This window comes from Aythya marila, assembly GCF_965140915.1.
Source record: "Aythya marila genome assembly, chromosome: 5".
NCBI lineage: Eukaryota > Metazoa > Chordata > Aves > Anseriformes > Anatidae > Aythya > Aythya marila.
Window position 1 is genome coordinate 34,275,641 of NC_139046.1, and position 18,688 is coordinate 34,294,328.

The 18,688-nt window shown below is 36.1% G+C and overlaps 1 protein-coding gene across 2 annotated transcripts in view; it reads left to right on the forward strand.

Moving 5' to 3' along the window:
• Window positions 1-18,688, forward strand: part of STARD9 (StAR related lipid transfer domain containing 9) — a 104,575-nt gene that overhangs the window by 57,673 nt on the left and 28,214 nt on the right. The window contains exons 10-21 of one of the 2 annotated variants that reach the window (XM_082760996.1): window positions 372-439; window positions 1,884-1,981; window positions 2,194-2,394; window positions 2,793-2,890; window positions 4,193-4,270; window positions 5,113-5,187; window positions 5,913-6,092; window positions 10,007-10,058; window positions 10,965-11,102; window positions 12,001-12,083; window positions 13,121-13,224; window positions 15,367-15,414. In XM_082760996.1, coding sequence (XP_082617122.1) covers window positions 372-439; window positions 1,884-1,981; window positions 2,194-2,394; window positions 2,793-2,890; window positions 4,193-4,270; window positions 5,113-5,187; window positions 5,913-6,092; window positions 10,007-10,058; window positions 10,965-11,102; window positions 12,001-12,083; window positions 13,121-13,224; window positions 15,367-15,414 — 1,223 coding nt within the window. The remainder of the gene's footprint in view (window positions 1-371; window positions 440-1,883; window positions 1,982-2,193; window positions 2,395-2,792; window positions 2,891-4,192; window positions 4,271-5,112; window positions 5,188-5,912; window positions 6,093-10,006; window positions 10,059-10,964; window positions 11,103-12,000; window positions 12,084-13,120; window positions 13,225-15,366; window positions 15,415-18,688) is intronic. The other variant, XM_082760997.1, reaches the window with a different exon arrangement.

Below are 18,688 nucleotides of genomic sequence, written 5' to 3' on the forward strand. Positions count from 1 at the left end.
ATCTCACACTTCTAACATCCTGTAATCACAAAACATTTGGGGATATTTTTCAGTAGTTTCACAAAAGACCTTTGGAATACATTAGGGGAAAATAACTGTGCAAGATCTACGAGAAAGGCTTTCACAGTCGCTAGGCAGTAAAGTTTGTTGTTTTTTTTTTCAAGAGGAAATCCGCGTAAGAGCATAGTTTCTCTGTCAGCTGAGAAAGCTGTTGAGCTAATGGTTTGAACATGGCCAGTGAGTCAAGGTCACAAAGAAAGGCAGTGACAGAGTCAGAAGTGCAAATCAATTTCAAACAAAAGAGGGCACCTATTTTATTGTCATTAATGAATTAGGAAGAATAATCTTCCTTATTTATGTTTTTTCTTTAGGCTATATTGGAGAACAATCTCCCCTCTGAAATTGCAAGCAAGATCAACTTAGTGGACCTTGCAGGCAGGTAATAACAATACACCAAATGGCAAAAAGCTAACTTTATCTGAAGAGGCTGTAGTACTGCCTTAAAATATGAAATTTAATATTTTAAAACTTCAATAACACAACAGTAAGTCCATCTTTTGTATATGGTAACAAGGAATATTGAACTAGTGTCATCTCTGTCATCCATTCTTCTGGACTGGGTACTGGATTTTATTGGGGAAAGAAATTCCTGTGTCCTAAGGTCCAATACTCTGCTGTTGCAAACATTTAATGTAATTCCACTTAACCCTGTATCTTTTTTATTTTCCCTTCCCTTCCCTTCCCTTCCCTTCCCTTCCCTTCCCTTCCCTTCCCTTCCCTTCCCTTCCCTTCCCTTCCCTTCCCTTCCCTTCCCTTCCCTTCCCTTCCCTTCCCTTCCCTTCCCTTCCCTTCCCTTCCCTTCCCTTCCCTTCCCTTCCCTTCCCTTCCCTTCCCTTCCCTTCCCTTCCCTTCCCTTCCCTTCCCTTCCCTTCCCTTCCCTTCCCTTCCCTTCCCTTCCCTTCCCTTCCCTTCCCTTCCCTTCCCGCTATTAGTGGAATTACCAGATCTGAGCTTGAAAAGAGAAAAAATGAGTATATTTTTTATGGCTGCCTAGCATGGGAAAATATTCTTATCTCTCTACTTAGATTGTGTTTCAAAAGCTCCTAAGTCTCTGATCTTAGTTATACTTTTCAATGAGGAATGGGGGGGAATGGTTTTAAACTGGAAGAGGGGAGATTTAGATGAGGTGTAAGGAGGAAATTCTTTACTGAGAGGGTAGTGAAGCACTTGAAAAGATTGCCCAGAGAAGTTGTGGATGCCCCATCCTTGGAAGTGTTCAAGGCCAGGTTGGATGGGGTATTGAGCAACCTGATCTAGTGGGCTCATGGCAGAGGGGTGATAACTAGATGATCTTTAAGGTCCCTTCCAACCCAAACCCCATTCTATGATATCATACATGTGGTTATGCTGGATGTGACAGAGAATATTAGGATAGAAGTTGTGCTGAAGAGTTGTAGAGCAGTTGGAGAACATGACATTTTTCCTTTCCAAGAACGTAAATCCCCGTGCACATCTGAGCAGAGAAAGTAGTAATGAGGGGATGTATAGATTCTGGACTGAGCCCTTAAAGGTTGTGTAACGTGTGTTGTCTCTTAGTTGGAACCCCTGCTAAACTTTGGTTGCCCACTTCAGTCTTGAATTTAAGTTCTGGTGGGTCTTAAGCAGCATTTTGTTCCAGTGGCCTTTTCTGATGGTTGTTTGGATGCCTGAATCAGAAAGTGATATTTCATGTGAAGTGTTCAAAATGTGTTGTTTTAATTGTACACTTTGCTATTTCTGTTTTCTTGTGTGTAAGGAAAATGTGTGATGCTTTCATGTTGTGTGTTAATACTTAAACATTTTTATTTGGTTTGCATTGTCTTTCCCATGCTTGTGTGCTTCAGTGAAAGAGCCAATCCCAGCTACTGTAAAGATCGAATTACAGAAGGTGCCAATATTAATAAGTCATTGGTTACGCTTGGAATTGTCATCTCCACTTTAGGTAAGTGCACAGTAGTTCTTTATATTCGAGAGTAGCAATAAAAGCATAGGACTCAACCACGATGTGCTATATCTTAATCTTTACATTTACAATAAAAAGCTGAACAGAACAGCTGTGTGGCTTCATAAACTGCAATGACATTTAAGAAAATTAAATAGTAATGACAGAAAAAGATAACTCATTTCCTGTGCTCTGTTGCATTTCTCCTTCAGCACAAAATTCACAGATGTTCAGCAGCTGCCAGAGCATAAACACCCTAACAAGTGAAGGGGAGAGCAGTCATGTGGACAGCCCTTCCACAGGCAGTGTCAGTGGGACCAGACGGCCAGCTTACATCCCATACCGTGACTCCATCCTCACCTGGCTTCTGAAGGACAGTCTGGGGGGCAACTCCAAGACCATTATGATTGCCAGTGAGCTTGATTTCTTTTCATTGTTATCATTTTGCACTACATTACTCCCCTGAAATACATCTCTTCTGAGGTGCAAAGTCAGCTATGTCACTTTGAGTCTGACCTTATAAAGATTTTCATAAATACTTCATAGGATACATCAGGAAATAAAAAGGTGTGCTGATTGTTCATGAAGTTAAGCATAAGAGTCTTTCCAATGTCATAGTTTTGATTTAATGTGATTTACTCACTTATAAATACAAGTTTGAAAAGTCATTTTCTGTGAGCTTGATGAATCTCCAAGGATATTTTGGGTTTTGTTTTATAAAGTCAAGCTGAAAAACATCCCCATTTTTGAAGTGTTTGCTTAAACTGATCACTTCTTTTAAATAAAATCAGTGTTTGCTTTCTATCTGCAGCTATTTCTCCTGCCAGTTCCAGCTACAACGAGACCATGAGTACCTTGAGATATGCTTCAAATGCCAAAAATATTATTAACAAGCCCAGAGTGAATGAGGTGAGGCCTTGAGTTCCTCTTTTCATTCTTGTTCAGTTTTGTTGTGTGTATTTTGTAAGCTTCAATATACCTATTCTCTGAATAAAATTCGTACCTCTCTCTCATGCTAGCTGGAGCAAAATGGGAGACTGGGTATTACAGAAATTATTTGATTCCTTGCTTGCATCTTACATAATTTAGAATTTCACACCTTTTTTACATTCTTCATATCTATTCCATCAGTTTCCATCTTTCTTCCCTTTGAATTGTTGTGACATGCATATTCACCCTATGTCTTTATCCTAAATATTGGTGGAGTTACAAATCCATTACATTATTCACTACTATTTAATGTACTAATACAAATGTGTAACCTTACAGCACTTCCTTCAGGCATGGTAAAGGAACAATGTTAAGGTTGCAAAGTCAAGAATTCAAAAATTTTGCCAGGCTTAAGGTAGCCTATGTGGTCTCAATTTGTTTTCTTTTCAGTAGACATCATGATGAAGCTTTTTAATACATAGGAAGAAGTTTTGCCACAGAACCACAGCTTCATTCTTTGCACAGAATATCCAGGGGTGAACTCTGACTGTATGGTAAATTCATCTCTTTGATTGTGCAGGAGTCCTACACAGACTGCACAAGTTAAAAGGTGGCAGGGTGTTAAAGGAAGAGTCTGATGCTGCCTTGGGGAACTGAATGCTGTCTCTGCCCCTGTGTGACTCAAGCAACCTTGTGTATTTACTACACTAAAATGCTTTAGGGCTGTGTTTTCTAAAAGTATTATCTTGTATTTTTTCTATATACCATGAATTTCAAAGACATGACTTCTGTGCGGAAGTTCTATTTGTTCAGCTTCTTGAGTTAGACTGCTTCCATTCTCTGTTTAAAGAGTGCCTTATAACTAGTTTTTAGACAGCACTAGTAGTCTGCTTTTCACAGCAGTAGTCTCAACTCTGACAGGCCACATGTGAGTAAATACGGCCCTCCTGGCTCAGCCTCCTGTTTCATAGAGCCTCTCAGCCTCCCAGCTTGCTTCCCCACTGCTCTTTCACACAAATCTGTACTAGCCCCTTAACTCCATCTCTTTGGGTAGTTGCCTTCTTCCCCTTACAGCAAACTGAACCCAGTCAAAATGTCACTGGCAGCATAGAGACAATCATCCTAAACTGTCTGCATAAAGCTCATTCCCATCAACTGCCTATACAGCAGTACTTATTCTGAAAGTATTCTTCTGGGCTCTAGGAACAGCTCTGCATTCCTTTTTTTAGCTATAATTATTTTAACAATGTTTTTTCCAATATCTGTGTCTCAATGTTTCAGGATGCAAATGTAAGACTGATTAGAGAACTGCGAGAAGAAATTGACAGATTGAAAACTATGCTGATAAGCTTTGAACTGGTATGTAGGAACACTTCCCAGCATGAGCTTTAATGGCATTCTAGGTAGCTACAGTAACTTAGTTTCATATAATCTGTTTATCTTCATATTTATTGTATCTGGAGGAAAATTAAATAGTTTGTTATTTTAAATTAAATTAAATGTCTGCATCATTTCCTGATAATTATCAGGCTAACTGCATTTTGGACATTTCTTCTTTTTCTGGCATTATATTGATAATCCTGAAGTATAAGCACTTGTGTGATGGTTAGAAAGGATTTCCTTGCTGTCTTTCATAGAGTTGGCTGGCTTTGTTATGCATTGAAACCAATACCTTGAAATAGAAATGTTTGTTTGTAGGGATACACAAGCACCAAGACAGCAAAGTGTTAATCTCTGTAATTTCTCTGCCAGTTTGTTGCAATCCTATTTTCCCCCAAAAAGTGAACTAGTAGATCTCAACAGTAGTTTGGAGGTTTCAGCCTGCCTGCACACTCTGATCCTCCGAAAGAGGTTACGAGTGTTTCTGAGTCTTCACAATACAGCTGGCACTCTATGTCTTTGCCTTCGGAATAACATCTTCTTGGCTCTCCATGCCACAGGGAGCGTGTTCTGCTGAAAGACACTAGAACCTCAATCCAGGATTTATTTACACAGAAATCTTTCTGTTAATGCACTTTCACCAGTTTTACCCCCAAACTTGCATTCAATAGTTAGAGAGGAGTAGGCAGCATTGCATGTCTATTTTTTTTTTTGTCTTCCCTTCTCCTGAATTCACCTTGAAATTTGGAGACTGAAAGAACATGCTTGCCAGTTGTTAATAAGGAAACCAACACAGATTTCTGTGACTGTTGTTTGTACAGAGGAATTCCAGTCCTTCTTGGAGCGATGACAGGGATGGAAATCTTACCGAGCTGGTTCTTCAGAATGAGATGAAGGTGCGTATGATCTACATGCTGCTTTAACCCTCTTACTTTCCACAGGATTGGAAGGGATAGCATTGCCACAGTTCTGAAATAACAGTGAAAATGTGTTTGCCCAAATCCTTTCATGTTTGTTCTGAATATGTAGGCATTTGCCATCTTTAATGCATGTTGCATGCTCTCTAGGAATTTGTGGTGAGTCTCTTGTGTCCCTAATGGGATGCTGTCTATTGCATTTTACTAAGTCTGCACAATCTATTTCTAGTTTGAAAACTGTCTAAGTATATCACAGTAATTCATTATATGACCCCTTTGTCTTCTAAGTTTAAATTCCTCCAATTTATTTAAAGGAAATTATTGCACAGTCACCAAATTATGATGAAGATTTAGTCATCAGTGATGTGCAGAGGTTTTGGAGGTCTTGGTTTTAAGATTTGCTTAAACTTCTCAGGACAGGAAAAATAAGTAGTTAGCATGATCATACATCTTTCTGATATTTTAGGAATGAGTATTCAGTGGGTTAGCCTGCTTCACTAGGTAGTAGCATAGGTTTAACTTATTTTTGTTGCCACAGAAATGTTCTACAATTAGAAATACACATGCGCTGCAACTGGTGAAAAAATTTTACATACAGTAACTGGAAAACTATGCTTTTTTTTTTTTTTCTAAATAAATTTATGTATGAGAAACATTCAACTACTTATTAAATGAAAGAGTTTTTCCTCCTGTTCTCATTTAAGATTGAGCAACTGACCAAAGACTGGACAAGTAAGTGGATGGACAGGAAGGCCATCATGGAAGAATACAGTGTGGACATCAACAAAGAAAAAGCTGGAGTAACAATAGATTCCAGTTTACCTCATCTAATGGCCATGGATGATGATATCCTCAGCACAGGAGTGGTGCTATATCATCTCAGGGTGAGATAATGTCACTTATCTTGTTTTTCCTTTAAATTTAAAAACATGTTTTATTTAGGGAAAAAGAAAAAAAGAATGTAAGTATGGTTAAGGTGACTTTACAACAACAGCTAACAAAAAACAAAGGCCACAATTCACAAAAAGAACAAATACATAGGTGAAAGGAGAACAGTAACAGAAAAGGACAAATGAAAATGGAGGTGGCAGACAAGAATTCATGCATGGAGTAGTAAGTTCACCTCTTATGAATGCCTTTGCAAACTATTTGATAATGCGTGGTAAGCGAAGTGAAATACCCTAATTCAGAATTAGTAGATTGTTCACAAAGCATGAGGACAGGTATGTATCTGTAAAAAGGTAAAGGATGGTGCTTAAAGTGTACCAGATTTACTGGTCTAGATTTTAGTAGGTACTTGTATACTTGCAACTGGAATATTCGTATATTTGTAGATCAGGTACAAAGGTAACTTTTGACTAGACCAATTTGGCAGTGACTTCTGTTTATTGCTATTTTCACTTTATCAGGGGCACCAAGTAGATTCTAGGTGTGTAGCATGAATGCTACTTACTTGTAATCCTATTTGAGTGGAGATTTTCCAGGGTCAGGTGGAAGTCCTGGCTTCATAGCAAATGCTTTGCTGTATAGCTGCTCATTTAAGGAATTGTTATCACTAAGAAATTTTCATAGCATCGCATGCGTGTTACTCTGGGTTGTGGCTTAAGATATGAGGGCCAGGCTAGCTAGTTTCAGGTGATTTTTTAATCAGGGCTAAGTAAGGGCTAAACTGGGCTTTTTTTTTCTTTTTTTTTTTTTTTTTTGATGTTGTTTAAGCCAATAGAAGTTACCAAAATATTGATGCTGTTTTAAAAAAAAAAGAATGGTGGATGGGCACCTATTCAGAGAAGCATTAGCAAACTCATTAGCAAACAATTTATTAAATGAAGTTGTCTTGTGAAATTGATCTTGTTGTGTATCTGTCTACTAATAAAATATTTGAATCCAAATCTAGGTTCTATGTCACTTGATACAGTTTTGGGATTTTTTTTTTTTTTTCTCTTAAAAAACAGCAACAGATATTTGAAACAGAAATCACACTATTCTTTATTATGTTGAAAGAGAAACCTTACTAATTTGTCTTATGTCAGCACAAAGAAATTGTACCAGGTAATAATTAGGAACCAAATAATAACATCTTGCACTGATCAACATGCTTAAAATTTACTACTCCATTCTGTATTAACATGAAATATTAGTTTAAAGTAATGGCTACAGTTTAAACGTTTTTCCATTCTGTGTCAGTGTGGAAACAGTAAATATTTTCACATAGTAATTTTAACAACACCTGAAGTAATTTTAAGATACTAATTTTAACGAATAAGCCTAGTTTGAAGAGTCACCTTCCAAAGTCATTAGCCAGTGTCTCTGTCAGACTAACATCTTTGTCTCCTCTTTCTTTGCTTCTAGATGCTGCCTTTTCTTTTCTTTGTGCTTTGCATCTTTTAGACTCTGGTGTCTATTACCTTCATCTGATCAGCAAGAAGGTAAAACACTAGCAGTTCCTTACATATTAGGACTTTAATGTATTACAGCATTTTATTTTGTACTTCCTGAGAGAAGCAGCCTTCAGATCATGTAAAGCAGACATTGTTACTCTTTTATTCTCATTATTCCATAATGTTAATTCCATTAATCAATGCTGTGCTGGTGCTTAATGAGCCTTTCTTTCTTAGCTTCTATTTCTTTTTTTCTGGCTTTTGTTAACAAAATTAAGTATTTTTTCTATAGCCTAAATGACCTTAAAAATAAGGATTTGTTGGTATAATTTTAGATGATTTTCTCTTTTTTTCCACTTTTCTGTAAATTAGAGTGCTCCAAAAACTGAAGGGGAGAAGTCATCTCCCTCTTTATGCTTCTCTAAAGTGCTTTGGGAATTCCACCCTTAGTCAGGAAACACTGCCAGAAGAGAGAAACAACATAAAATTACTTGTAGTTATGAAGATGTACCTTAGTATATTAAGGTGAAGTTATGCAGTCATTTGTTCTGAAACAACTGTCTTTCAGTTTTTTAGGTAGAACATTCAATAGTAATTAGGAAAGACTATGAGTATTTAAATTATTAGCTCAGTTAATAGCATTTGAAAAAAAACTTGAAATGGGTCTTGTTTATGGCTAGTTCTGCTTTCTTTTTGTCTTTAACAAGTTAGTTTGCTTGCATACTATCTGCACCATTGCTCTTAGCTGCAGTTTTCAGTTGTACCTAAACTCATCCAGATTCATTCCACTAATTGTGATGCATTTAACTATTGTGAATTTCATGAGCAACCATAATATACTTTTCTGAATTACAAGAAGCTTATTTCAGCATATTGGAAAAAAATATATATATATTTGATATTACAATAACTATCTCCTTCCTTAGTCAATAAGATAGTTGATGAAGAGGTGTTCTGGGAATTAATTTACTTCTTTTTGTGTAAAATATGTGGTGCTAGCTCACTTGGTTTTGTGAAGGCACCGGGCACAATGCAGTCTTCAGCTTCTCCAGAAAGGGAGGAGGTCTCAGCAGGGTTTGCAGCAGAGGGCTCTGTTAGTTGGTTCAGTTCCCCACTGCTCAGAGATTCAAGCTCTGTGAGGTGCTGAAAGGTAATTCTTCCCTTCCCTTCAAATGCAAGAAATGAGTATGATTTACCCATAATTACCTATAACTGCATCATCCTTACTTTTCCCAGTCTTGAGGCTTCTGATGATTACTTCTTACTTATGTTTAAATCTAGGCTACAATATGCTTGGAGCAGAAAGCATATTTAATTTATTCTCATAACAGTATAAAAATCAAGTAGCTTAATGACCATAATTAATTGTATTATTACTTGCAGAGTTGCCACTAAAATCGTTTCAGAGTGCATATTAATCAGTTTATAACAATCAAGTATAGTATCTCTTCAGGGCTGGGAAATGGTCTTGCTCTGTTTTCCTGAGGAGAAAGATAAAACCAGTAATGTAACATAATAGGCAAGTAGTAAATTCATTGCTTTTACTGGTAGTATGTTCTCATAGAATTGATTAAATGACACTGTTCTGTTGATATTTGCACTGTACCATAAGAATACTGTCTCCCTCCCATCACTGGCTGATAATGTGCTTTTGATCTGCTTGTTCTTGAGACTTTTGTGCCTGTGTGGTCCTTTCCTGTGAAGTTACTTAATGTTCAAGTTTAGGAACATGTCCATATGCCATAATCACCAAGAAGACTTTTTATAAATGTTATTTATGTTTTGGAAAAAAGTTCACCTTTAGGTAGTTACTTTGAAGAATTCACATTCTCTGACATGGTTGCCTTGTTAAATAGGAATTCAGTTACTTTTATATCTTGATTTTTATTGAGAAAAAAAAAAAACATTAACTGAATAGTAATTTTGTGACTTCTTTCTTCATGCATGAGTATTTATTTTTAAAAAGAATTATCTCATTTCTGCAAACAACAAATCTCAGTGTAAAAGTTCAAAGCATCAGGACATGTGTTCACATTCAAAATATTTGTCACAAGCACATTCCAGAAATCATCGACTGAGGGTTACTCCATCTACTGGGTTTGTAACAGAAGCTGCCATAGCTGCAGGATAAGAAGTAATTGCATTTCTATGGGGGGCAGCAGGATGAAGTATTACAAAGTAGTTTCTACAGTTTGCTCTAAACAGTCCAAACATTCAGAGGTGATATATTTAAAGTATTTGCTAAGTTTCTGTACATCTAATCCTCATATAGAATTAAGGATATATTCTTCTATTTATATATATATATAGCATATATATATTATATACACATAATATATATATATATATGCTTTTTTTTATCCTTATATAGAATTAATCTTCAGTAACTGTCTTTAATATTAGTGGTTTTCTTGTTTTAGGAAGGAACAACCAAAATTGGAAGGAGTGATTCAGACCAAGATCAAGACATTGGTAAGAGAATGATATTACAGGTTATTTTATGATAGTCAGTTCAAAGCAGGTGGTTTACATTCATTTGTATAATAGCTAGGTAATGTTTCTTTTCGTCATTTCTCTTCATTGAAGAAGGTAAGGAGAGAAGAATAATTACATAAGTTGGCTAAGATCTTTATTATTTTTTTGTTGCTGTCTGAAGTAAAAAAAAAAATCAATGAAAATGACTGAAGTCTCTGTAGAATTTTATTTATGCTTGTGAAATGCTGTGTTAGAGTTAGAAATATCTATGTCCAACATCCAAATCCTGGTATGTTCTGTCATAAACTAATGGCATAGGTCATTAGGGTACATTCAAAATGTTTTTAACTCTCCTTGAACACAGAGTATTTTACATATGAAATCTAAATGATCAGAATATTTATTATTTCATTTTATTTTTAGCCTTAATTTAAACAGTCATAATCTGAAGAGCCACAAATGATACTAGAGTGTGAAACTTTCTACAGAAATTGGAAAATCTGGAATCTCTGCTTTGGTTAATTCCGTTAACTTTGGCTGTTTGATGATTTTCTTCCAACGGATTAGCAAAATATAAACAATGAATGCCAAATAGCAATAAGGAAATTCAGCACAATAGAAGAATTTATGCTTCAGTTTACAAGTCAGAAAGTAGCTTATCATATTCCAGAACTGGAAATACTTCTAAAGAGAATTCCAGTTTCAATCAAGTTTTTTTTTTCTGTGATTTGGTACATGGCTAACAAAGACAACAATTTGCAGCTCTCATTTTGCAAGTGAAATAGTTCTTTGAAGTATGAAGTATGCAGTCATAGGGTAAAACTGCGTGGTACTGCATTCTGAGGAAAACAGTGTGAACCCAACTCCTTCAACAGATGAAATAAAATGAACTATACATTGTAGTTTTGCAGGGGCGTTGGATTGAAAAGGACCATTGTGTTATAGACAACATCTGTGGGATTGTAACCTTACGACCAGTTCAGGGCGCACACTGCACTGTGAACGGATGCGAAGTCACTGGATCATGTCGTCTATCACAAGGTAAGGCTTGCTTTTTCTGTGAGTGATGCATTGTAATCAACCTATTTCTGGCATTTAGAGATATGAATTTACCAAGCTTATGCAGCTCTGAGAAATGCATCTTTCAATTTCCTGCAGCTGCCTAGCACCACAGGGTTTGAGCTATAGCTGTAGCTTCCAGACTGGTACAAGCAAATGAACCTACCCACAGAAAGCAAAAATGAAGACAAAGGTGAAGGCATAGTAAGATGCCTTTTGGCAGCAGTAGTCTGTATCATTCTGAAAAGTGAAGATCTGTAGTCAGAGGTAGTGCTGTGGAAAGTAGTGGAGATTGGCTCCAAGCCAGCAGATCTCTGGTTGGTTTTAGGGCAATTATGTAATATGGTTGAAATGACCTCCAGCACTAACCATAGAGTCATAGGATATGGTGAATAAGCTCAGCTGAAATCAGGCTCTCATATTTTTGGTTGTTTAAAAAAATAATATATAAAAAAAGCTAGTTACTGAAATCTTGGATTGATCTGGATTCTTAAAAAAACTAGTATCAAAACAAGTTTCCAGCAATGTATTCGTTAGGTTTTTTTTGTACGAAGTCATGCTGGTCTTTAGTGTGAATGGGGAATTCACTGTCATGTTGGATTTGCAGAGGTCCCCAAGGTTAGTTTGTTTGGATACTGTCATTACAGAATGATAGCTGTGATGTTCCATAGTGGCAAATTTTAAAAACAGTCCTCTGCTTTGAGACTGTCATAAAGCTGTTGGTCAGAACATTTTATTTTTTTTTTCTTTAACAGGCTGTTTGATAGTGGTTTGAATACACAGTAGTTTGTACACAGCGGTTTAGAAACCTATATATTCAGGGCACTAACTGCTTGATGCATTGTGTCTCTGTAAATTTCTAATTAATTTTTGTTTACAGGGGCCCTTGTTGTCCTTGGCAAGTCTCATAAGTTTAGATTCAATCACCCAGCAGAAGCTGCTGTCTTAAGGCAAAGAAGATCAGTAAGTTCTGAGGATTTGTATTTCTCTGTCCTAATTCTTTATTGATTTTTCCATATTATTTTCCATCTTAAAAGCCTGCCTGGTGTAGATAATATTTCTTAATGTCATCATATTCACTTGTTTCATTTCCTCTATCTAATGGTCTGTAATGACACTAAACCTTTTGTGGGAGGATACTATTGCTTCTTTCAGATGTGCTTAGCAAACAGTGTTGCAGATCTCCTGAATAATTCAGTGTTTCCCATTTCTAGTCATGACGAAAAGTGGGATTGAAACAGAAAGGCAGACGGCTGCAGTGAAAAGACCAATTGAGTCTTTCCACGTTTGATAATTTTCTTAATTATCCTCTATATACTGTCATTTCACCATCCTAAATGATGTATACTATCAAAAATGGAAAATTTACAGGATTAACTGCTTGAGTGTTGTTAGCCCTGAAAGCTTTTAGTTGTTACATACATCAGAAATAGATAAAATATTTCTTGATCACAGGAACTAACTACTGCAGGATGTTATTTGGTCAGCTATTTTAATAATGTTTCAAAAAATAAAAATAAAACATAGTTCTTAAAAAAACACCCTACATAGCTCAAAAAGCTACCTTAAATAATGTATGTTTTCTGATTTAGGACATAACCATTTTAACAACTGATATTGGCAAGAAAATTCCTTTTGAAACAGATTTTAACGTGGTAACATTCTGCTCAACTGTCCTTTTGTCCTCATCTTTGTAGTTGAAATAAGGACTTCATTTCCATTTGCTTTCATCCTTTATTTCTTGATTAATATAACATGCTATACATTAAAACATAGCTACAGAAAGAAATGTACTCAGTAACAAAAGTTTTGCAAATTAATAAAGACTAAGAAGAACTGTGTGATTTTAAGTTCACGTGAGAGGAGATTATTATGCATATCCTGCATGTTATACAGCACTGAGTACAGCAGTAAGCAGCAACAGTGTTATTGCTAAGTTGAAAGTTCCTAGGCTGCTGTGATATTTTTTTCTTCCTGTTCTTGTGTTGTGTGTTTTGTAGATTAATGATATCCCACCCATTCTGAGCTGCAGAGCTTTGGACTGGCTCAACTTAGATGGAAGTTGCACCCATGCTCCTCATTACATCCTTTCTTCCCTTGAAAAGTAAGTTTAAAAAAAGAAAAAGAACAAAACTTTATCTCTTGTGGAACAATGTCTGAGGACAGGACTTTAATTAGACAAAACTGATTTGTACTTAAAATAAGTCCCATCACGTTTCCAGCTGTTCAAAATCAAAAGTGTCCAGGAAAAGGCATTAGCCAACTGATTAATTTTGAAATATTATGATATTCCAGCAATAAACTTCAAAATTATTTATTGATGCACAATGAATATCGATGCTCTATCAAGAAAATGCCTTGGTCAAGACTGTCAGGCAGCCTTAATTCAGTACACTTGCACTTCTGCGTTATAGCTGTTTTGATTTACAAGCTAATCTATAACTTTTGCAATATTATTACTTCAGTGCACAGAATGGACTTCTCTGGTTATGAATCAGGATTTAGCCAACATAATTATCAATTCAGTTTCTTTGCTAATTGTGAAAATCAGAAGATCTATTTGCTCATAAATTCCCTGCAGCTCAGGTCCATGTTGACCCCTTCATCTCAGAGTGCCGTGGTGATTCTCTTTTGTTTTTTTAAACTGAGCAGTAAATAAGGCGTAGACGGCTTCTGAAGCGTTGAAGAGCTGCTCATATCCATGATGTCTAATGTATGTTTTTAATGAGAGAGGCTTCCTGAAAGAGGAGAGGGTAGGTGTGAAGAAGACAATGATTAATGTATATCAGGGAAATTAGTTAAGATACCTCCTTGTGTTTCAGCTTGTAACATTAACAGAATATAGGAGAACTAAATGTAATTGGGTTCTTTTTCTCTTTTAATTCCTCTCAGCCTGGCACATTCAATTGACCTGTCAAAGGCAAGAAACAGCCATCTTCTCATTCATATCTGTTGATAGTTCTGCTTCTTGCTCGAGTGTTTTGGTGTGGTTACATACTGTGAATCTTGCTCTTTCTGGGGGAAGAATCTCATGTCATTTTTATAAGCATAAAATTTTTTCCCTGTTTTTGAACATCTCTTCATCCTTCTGTTCAAGTGGCTTGCTTTCCACCTTGGGTAGTGTGTTTGCGTGCTCTCTTTAACATGCCTAATCTCTGCATTTGTTTTCTGATTTGCTGCAATGGTACCTTTCTACAAAATGGTATTTGTTTTCATTTTATTTTAATGTTTCAGTTTATTCATTTACTGACTTACATTTTATACACATAGATCCTATTATTTTCTTTGAAAAAATGATGAAGAATTTAAGTCATTTTCTAATGACAGTCAGAATTAGATACCACATTGCTCATACATGAATTTAGACATCAGAGGTGGAGCATTTATTATAGAACTTTGGTCCTAGAAAAATATGCAGAAATCCGTAAGTGTTGTGAACAGTTTAGCATAGCAGTGCACTAGACTTTGCCCTTTTTAACTTGATGGGACTGAAGAACATTTCAGATTGTATTGATCTGTTTTTTAATCATTGGTCAGGACTTAAAAATATTAGATAATGTAACATTATGCTCAGACTTAGCCAGAGTGTTTCAAATGATTACTTCAATGAAAATGAGAAGCATAATGGTATCGCATTCACATTACTTTTACAAATGTCCGTCTGTTAGAGAAATAAGCTATAGATTACGTCTAAAAATAGTTGTCTTTCAGTTGATATAATCCATTGGTCTTTTTGTTTTTTTGTTTCCCTTGACTACTTTTTAGCAAATGTAAATGGAATTGATCTACTTGTTCTTCTCTTACAATAACCAGTAAGCCTGTCTTTCTGTCCAGACAAGTAGTTCTGTTTATGGAGCTAGTTATGAGCAAGACATCTAGCCTAAAATCTGTAATATGAGAATAAAATGAAGTCACTTAAAATGTCTAGGCTTTGCAAAGAGTCAATATCAAGTACTGAAAGGTGTGTCTGAGGTACTTTGAACAGTAATATAGCACTGAATGGACTACGTGGAGTGCTTATTTGCTGAAACAGTAAAAATAAATAAAATTCCACCTAGTATTTCACACACGCACGCACCTGCACATTTAGCATTTCATATATGTTTTACCAGCTGCTAGCGGCCTGTATCTCAGAGCATTCCCCCACTGAAAAATATAACATCATCTCTGTGTTTAATAGTCTTCAATGAAGTTCTTTTGCCTTCTGTTTGAATCTCTTTGTAATTTCCTATTTTTATTTTTACAGTCAAAAATGTAGAAACTGTAAAGAAAACAAATGTTCTCCTGAAATAAGGTGAGAAAACTATTTAAAGTGATGTGTCTAAATCATGCTGAATTTTTTTGGCCCTTCTAGCTTTGCCTTTCTTCTGTGATACACTGACTTCCTGCAGAAGAAGCAAACTAGGCTCCAAAATTTGATTTGATTTTATTATGTTGAAACAAGAATCTGTACTTGCAGCTGAATGACAAGCAAGTCTCTGCAACCATGTTTTTTTTCATATTATATCTTATGCAAATATTTTGCACATTTGTCGCACATGTAATCTGTATTTTAAAATCACAACTGCCGTGGGATTTACTATAAATCTCATGTCAGTGGTAAGTATTGTGTTTACCCATTAGTATATCAAAAATTCCTTAGATAAATTGGTTTCTCTACTGTTGAGAAGAAAATAGTTTTATGTAAGAGTCCAAACAAGGAATTTCTAGTGCAGAATGTGGTCAATTTATGCAAAGAGGCATGGCAACTGCACACAAAAATCATTCTGAAATTGTTGGGCTTCCATGCATTTGTGTACTCTTTAATCAGGAACTGGTGGTATTTTGCTTTCTTCTGGAATTTTTATTTCAGTACATATTGACATGTACATTATCATAATCATCAGTTATAATCTCATTTCTTGTGCTGTCAGTATGATTACATTATTTTTTTCACCTGCTTTCATTAGGTTGAATTGCCTGTTCAAGCTCTAATTTTATATTAAAATATTTTCAGAAATGAGAGAGGGAACACATTTTTACCATTGAACCCAATTATTAAAATTTTAGGCATGAAACTTTCTTTGAAAAGAGGTAGGGTTCAATGTGCTTGTTACTTGGCTACTTGTTCACATTCCCAAAAGAGCCCAGCACCTCACACTTTTGATGCTTATTGGAGGCCAGCAAACACATGGAAGGCTTGTGACTGGCAACAATCATGTGACAGCATCACCACACATAAGTAGATAATGAGGTTCTTGCTCCTGTTGTTGCCTTAATACCATACTGCATATAACTATAAACTCTATTTCTGTTGTCTTACTAGTCTGATTAAAAATAAATAAATAAAATAATAAAATAATAATAATTAAAAAAAATGGAGTAGTTCCATTAGAGCCCAGGGATACAGCAGTACACAGAATGAATTGTAGTTTCTTGGAATATGTTTAAGGCTTCTCCCTGAAAATACCAAGACTCAAAACAAAATGGCTTTTAAGAACGTGGGAAATCCTACTGGATTGGAAAGAAATAGTGTCCATAGATAAGGCTGATACTGGAGAACACAACAGCTAATTTGGTATGGTGCAGCTAGTCCAATTAGTATTTGTAAAAATAATACTTTGTGTTCTTACTAATAGCTATCACTTGAGAATTTCAAACTGCTGTATAAATGCAAGTTAAAGAAGGCTTTTGCAACCCTTAGAAGATCCCCCAAATATTTCACAAAACTATTACACTGTCATATTAGTATGTCACTATGTCAATTACAGCAGCTCCAGAACTTAGAGCAAAAGCGTGATTTAGCAGGGGTATTAACTAATTCTAAATATAAATGAAATCATAAGGGGTAGCCTGTGATAGCTTGTAGTTACAGCTGAACTGGAATTTAGCAATGCAGCAGTGACCTTTACTGGAGTGTGTGTCTGTGTCTTATGCCTGTGATTCCTTGCCAAAGAGAAGTCTGTTTTAGAAGTGTATTTAAAGGACTGCCTTAACCAAGTCATTGCCTTACTGTTGTTTTGGGGTTTAAGCAAAGAAAAAAGGAGGTTTTGATTTGTTTTGTTTTGTTTTTGTGGAAAAGCTAAAAAGCAAGCAAAACTTGTAAGCAAATAAGCTAATCAAAAATATGAATATTTTGCCTGATGGTGACTGCGCTGAATGGGATTCTTCTGTGTACATATTTCTAAAGGTCCCTTACTTCCAAAGGTTTCTGACTGCTGGATGTTCTTACTGATTTCTGGTTTCCACTTCTGCCCCTCACCCCCCAACTTTTGCTTTGAATTGTGCCAGTGGCATTGCTTCGTAGCTCCTGCATCATTTTTCCCTTTGCTTTAGGGAAGAGAAGGGAGAGGTTTGAGCCTCAGTGCTAGGCAGAAGCAGATGTACTCAGTCTCCTCTGCTGGTCCCATGCAGCTGCTTGCTGTGATGCTCTGAGACCCTGCGGGAAGGGCCCCAGATCGGACACGTGTGGAGAGGGGGAGGATGGAGCAAGGCGGGGGAATATATATCAGTGGATAGGCTTGTAACCCTGGCTTGTGATTGCTCACAATGCTGGGATTTGCAAATATGCAAAAGGTCTTGCCAACATCTTTTTTTTTTTTTTTTTTTTTTTTTTTTTTCCTTCTGCTTTATTAACTGTTCTTCCCCCTGGAAAAAATCATTAGTAAGAGAAAAATTGACTTCAATACTAGGCAGACAGAAGGACTGGGATGCTAGCTTGACCGATGTTTTCTTTAGGGAAAAATGACAAGTAACAGCTCTTAGCAAGTGTTCCCTGCTTTTTCTTTATTTTTTTTTTTCACGTGAGTTTCTCTGTCTGAGCCTGAAGATTTTGTTGCAGAAAGCGTTCTGCCTCACCACAGAGCTCTTGCTGCCATAGTTACTGAAAACTGCATTATGCTGTAGGAGCCGCCAGCCTCTGCATCAGCAGTAGAAGTGTTTGGGGAAGAGGGGAGGAGAATTGCACAATAGGATCCCGGAGAGCTGACGACAAAACAGGCTGGAAAAAATGTGGATTTACAGATGGTTCATTTAGCATGCGTCATGCAAACTTTGTGGAGAGAAAAATGAGATGGAAAAACAATCCAGCAATATTGGTATAATATGATTATTTTTTTCTCTGTAATTTGTTATGTTTATTTTAAGGTTATTATCTTGCTGTTGTAATTCTAATTGCTATTTTAAAAGGTTTACTTGGAGGAGGGGTAACTGTTGACACTTCTTGCTGCATTTGGTACACCTAGAAATGTGCATGCTTTTATGAAATTTTATGCAGGGTTTCTTTTTTTATATGCTGTATGCCAGAGTATACTGGTCCTATGAAACCAAGATTTTATGTATGTCTGTGTCTACAGAAACGAAGCTGTTTGTCTTACATTTGTCCTGAGGTTATTTCCTGCTATAACTGTACTGAACGCAGGTTGCTTTTATGGGAAGGGAGGAACATACGCAGTAGCAGAAATTGATCTGTGCTTGATTCCTTTATCATAGGATTTCTGTATTTCAAGTATTAATTTAATAGTACATCTTATTTAAGACATTTTAGATGAAAGAAATGAGTGATTTTGTTCACCTATTTCAGAATATGA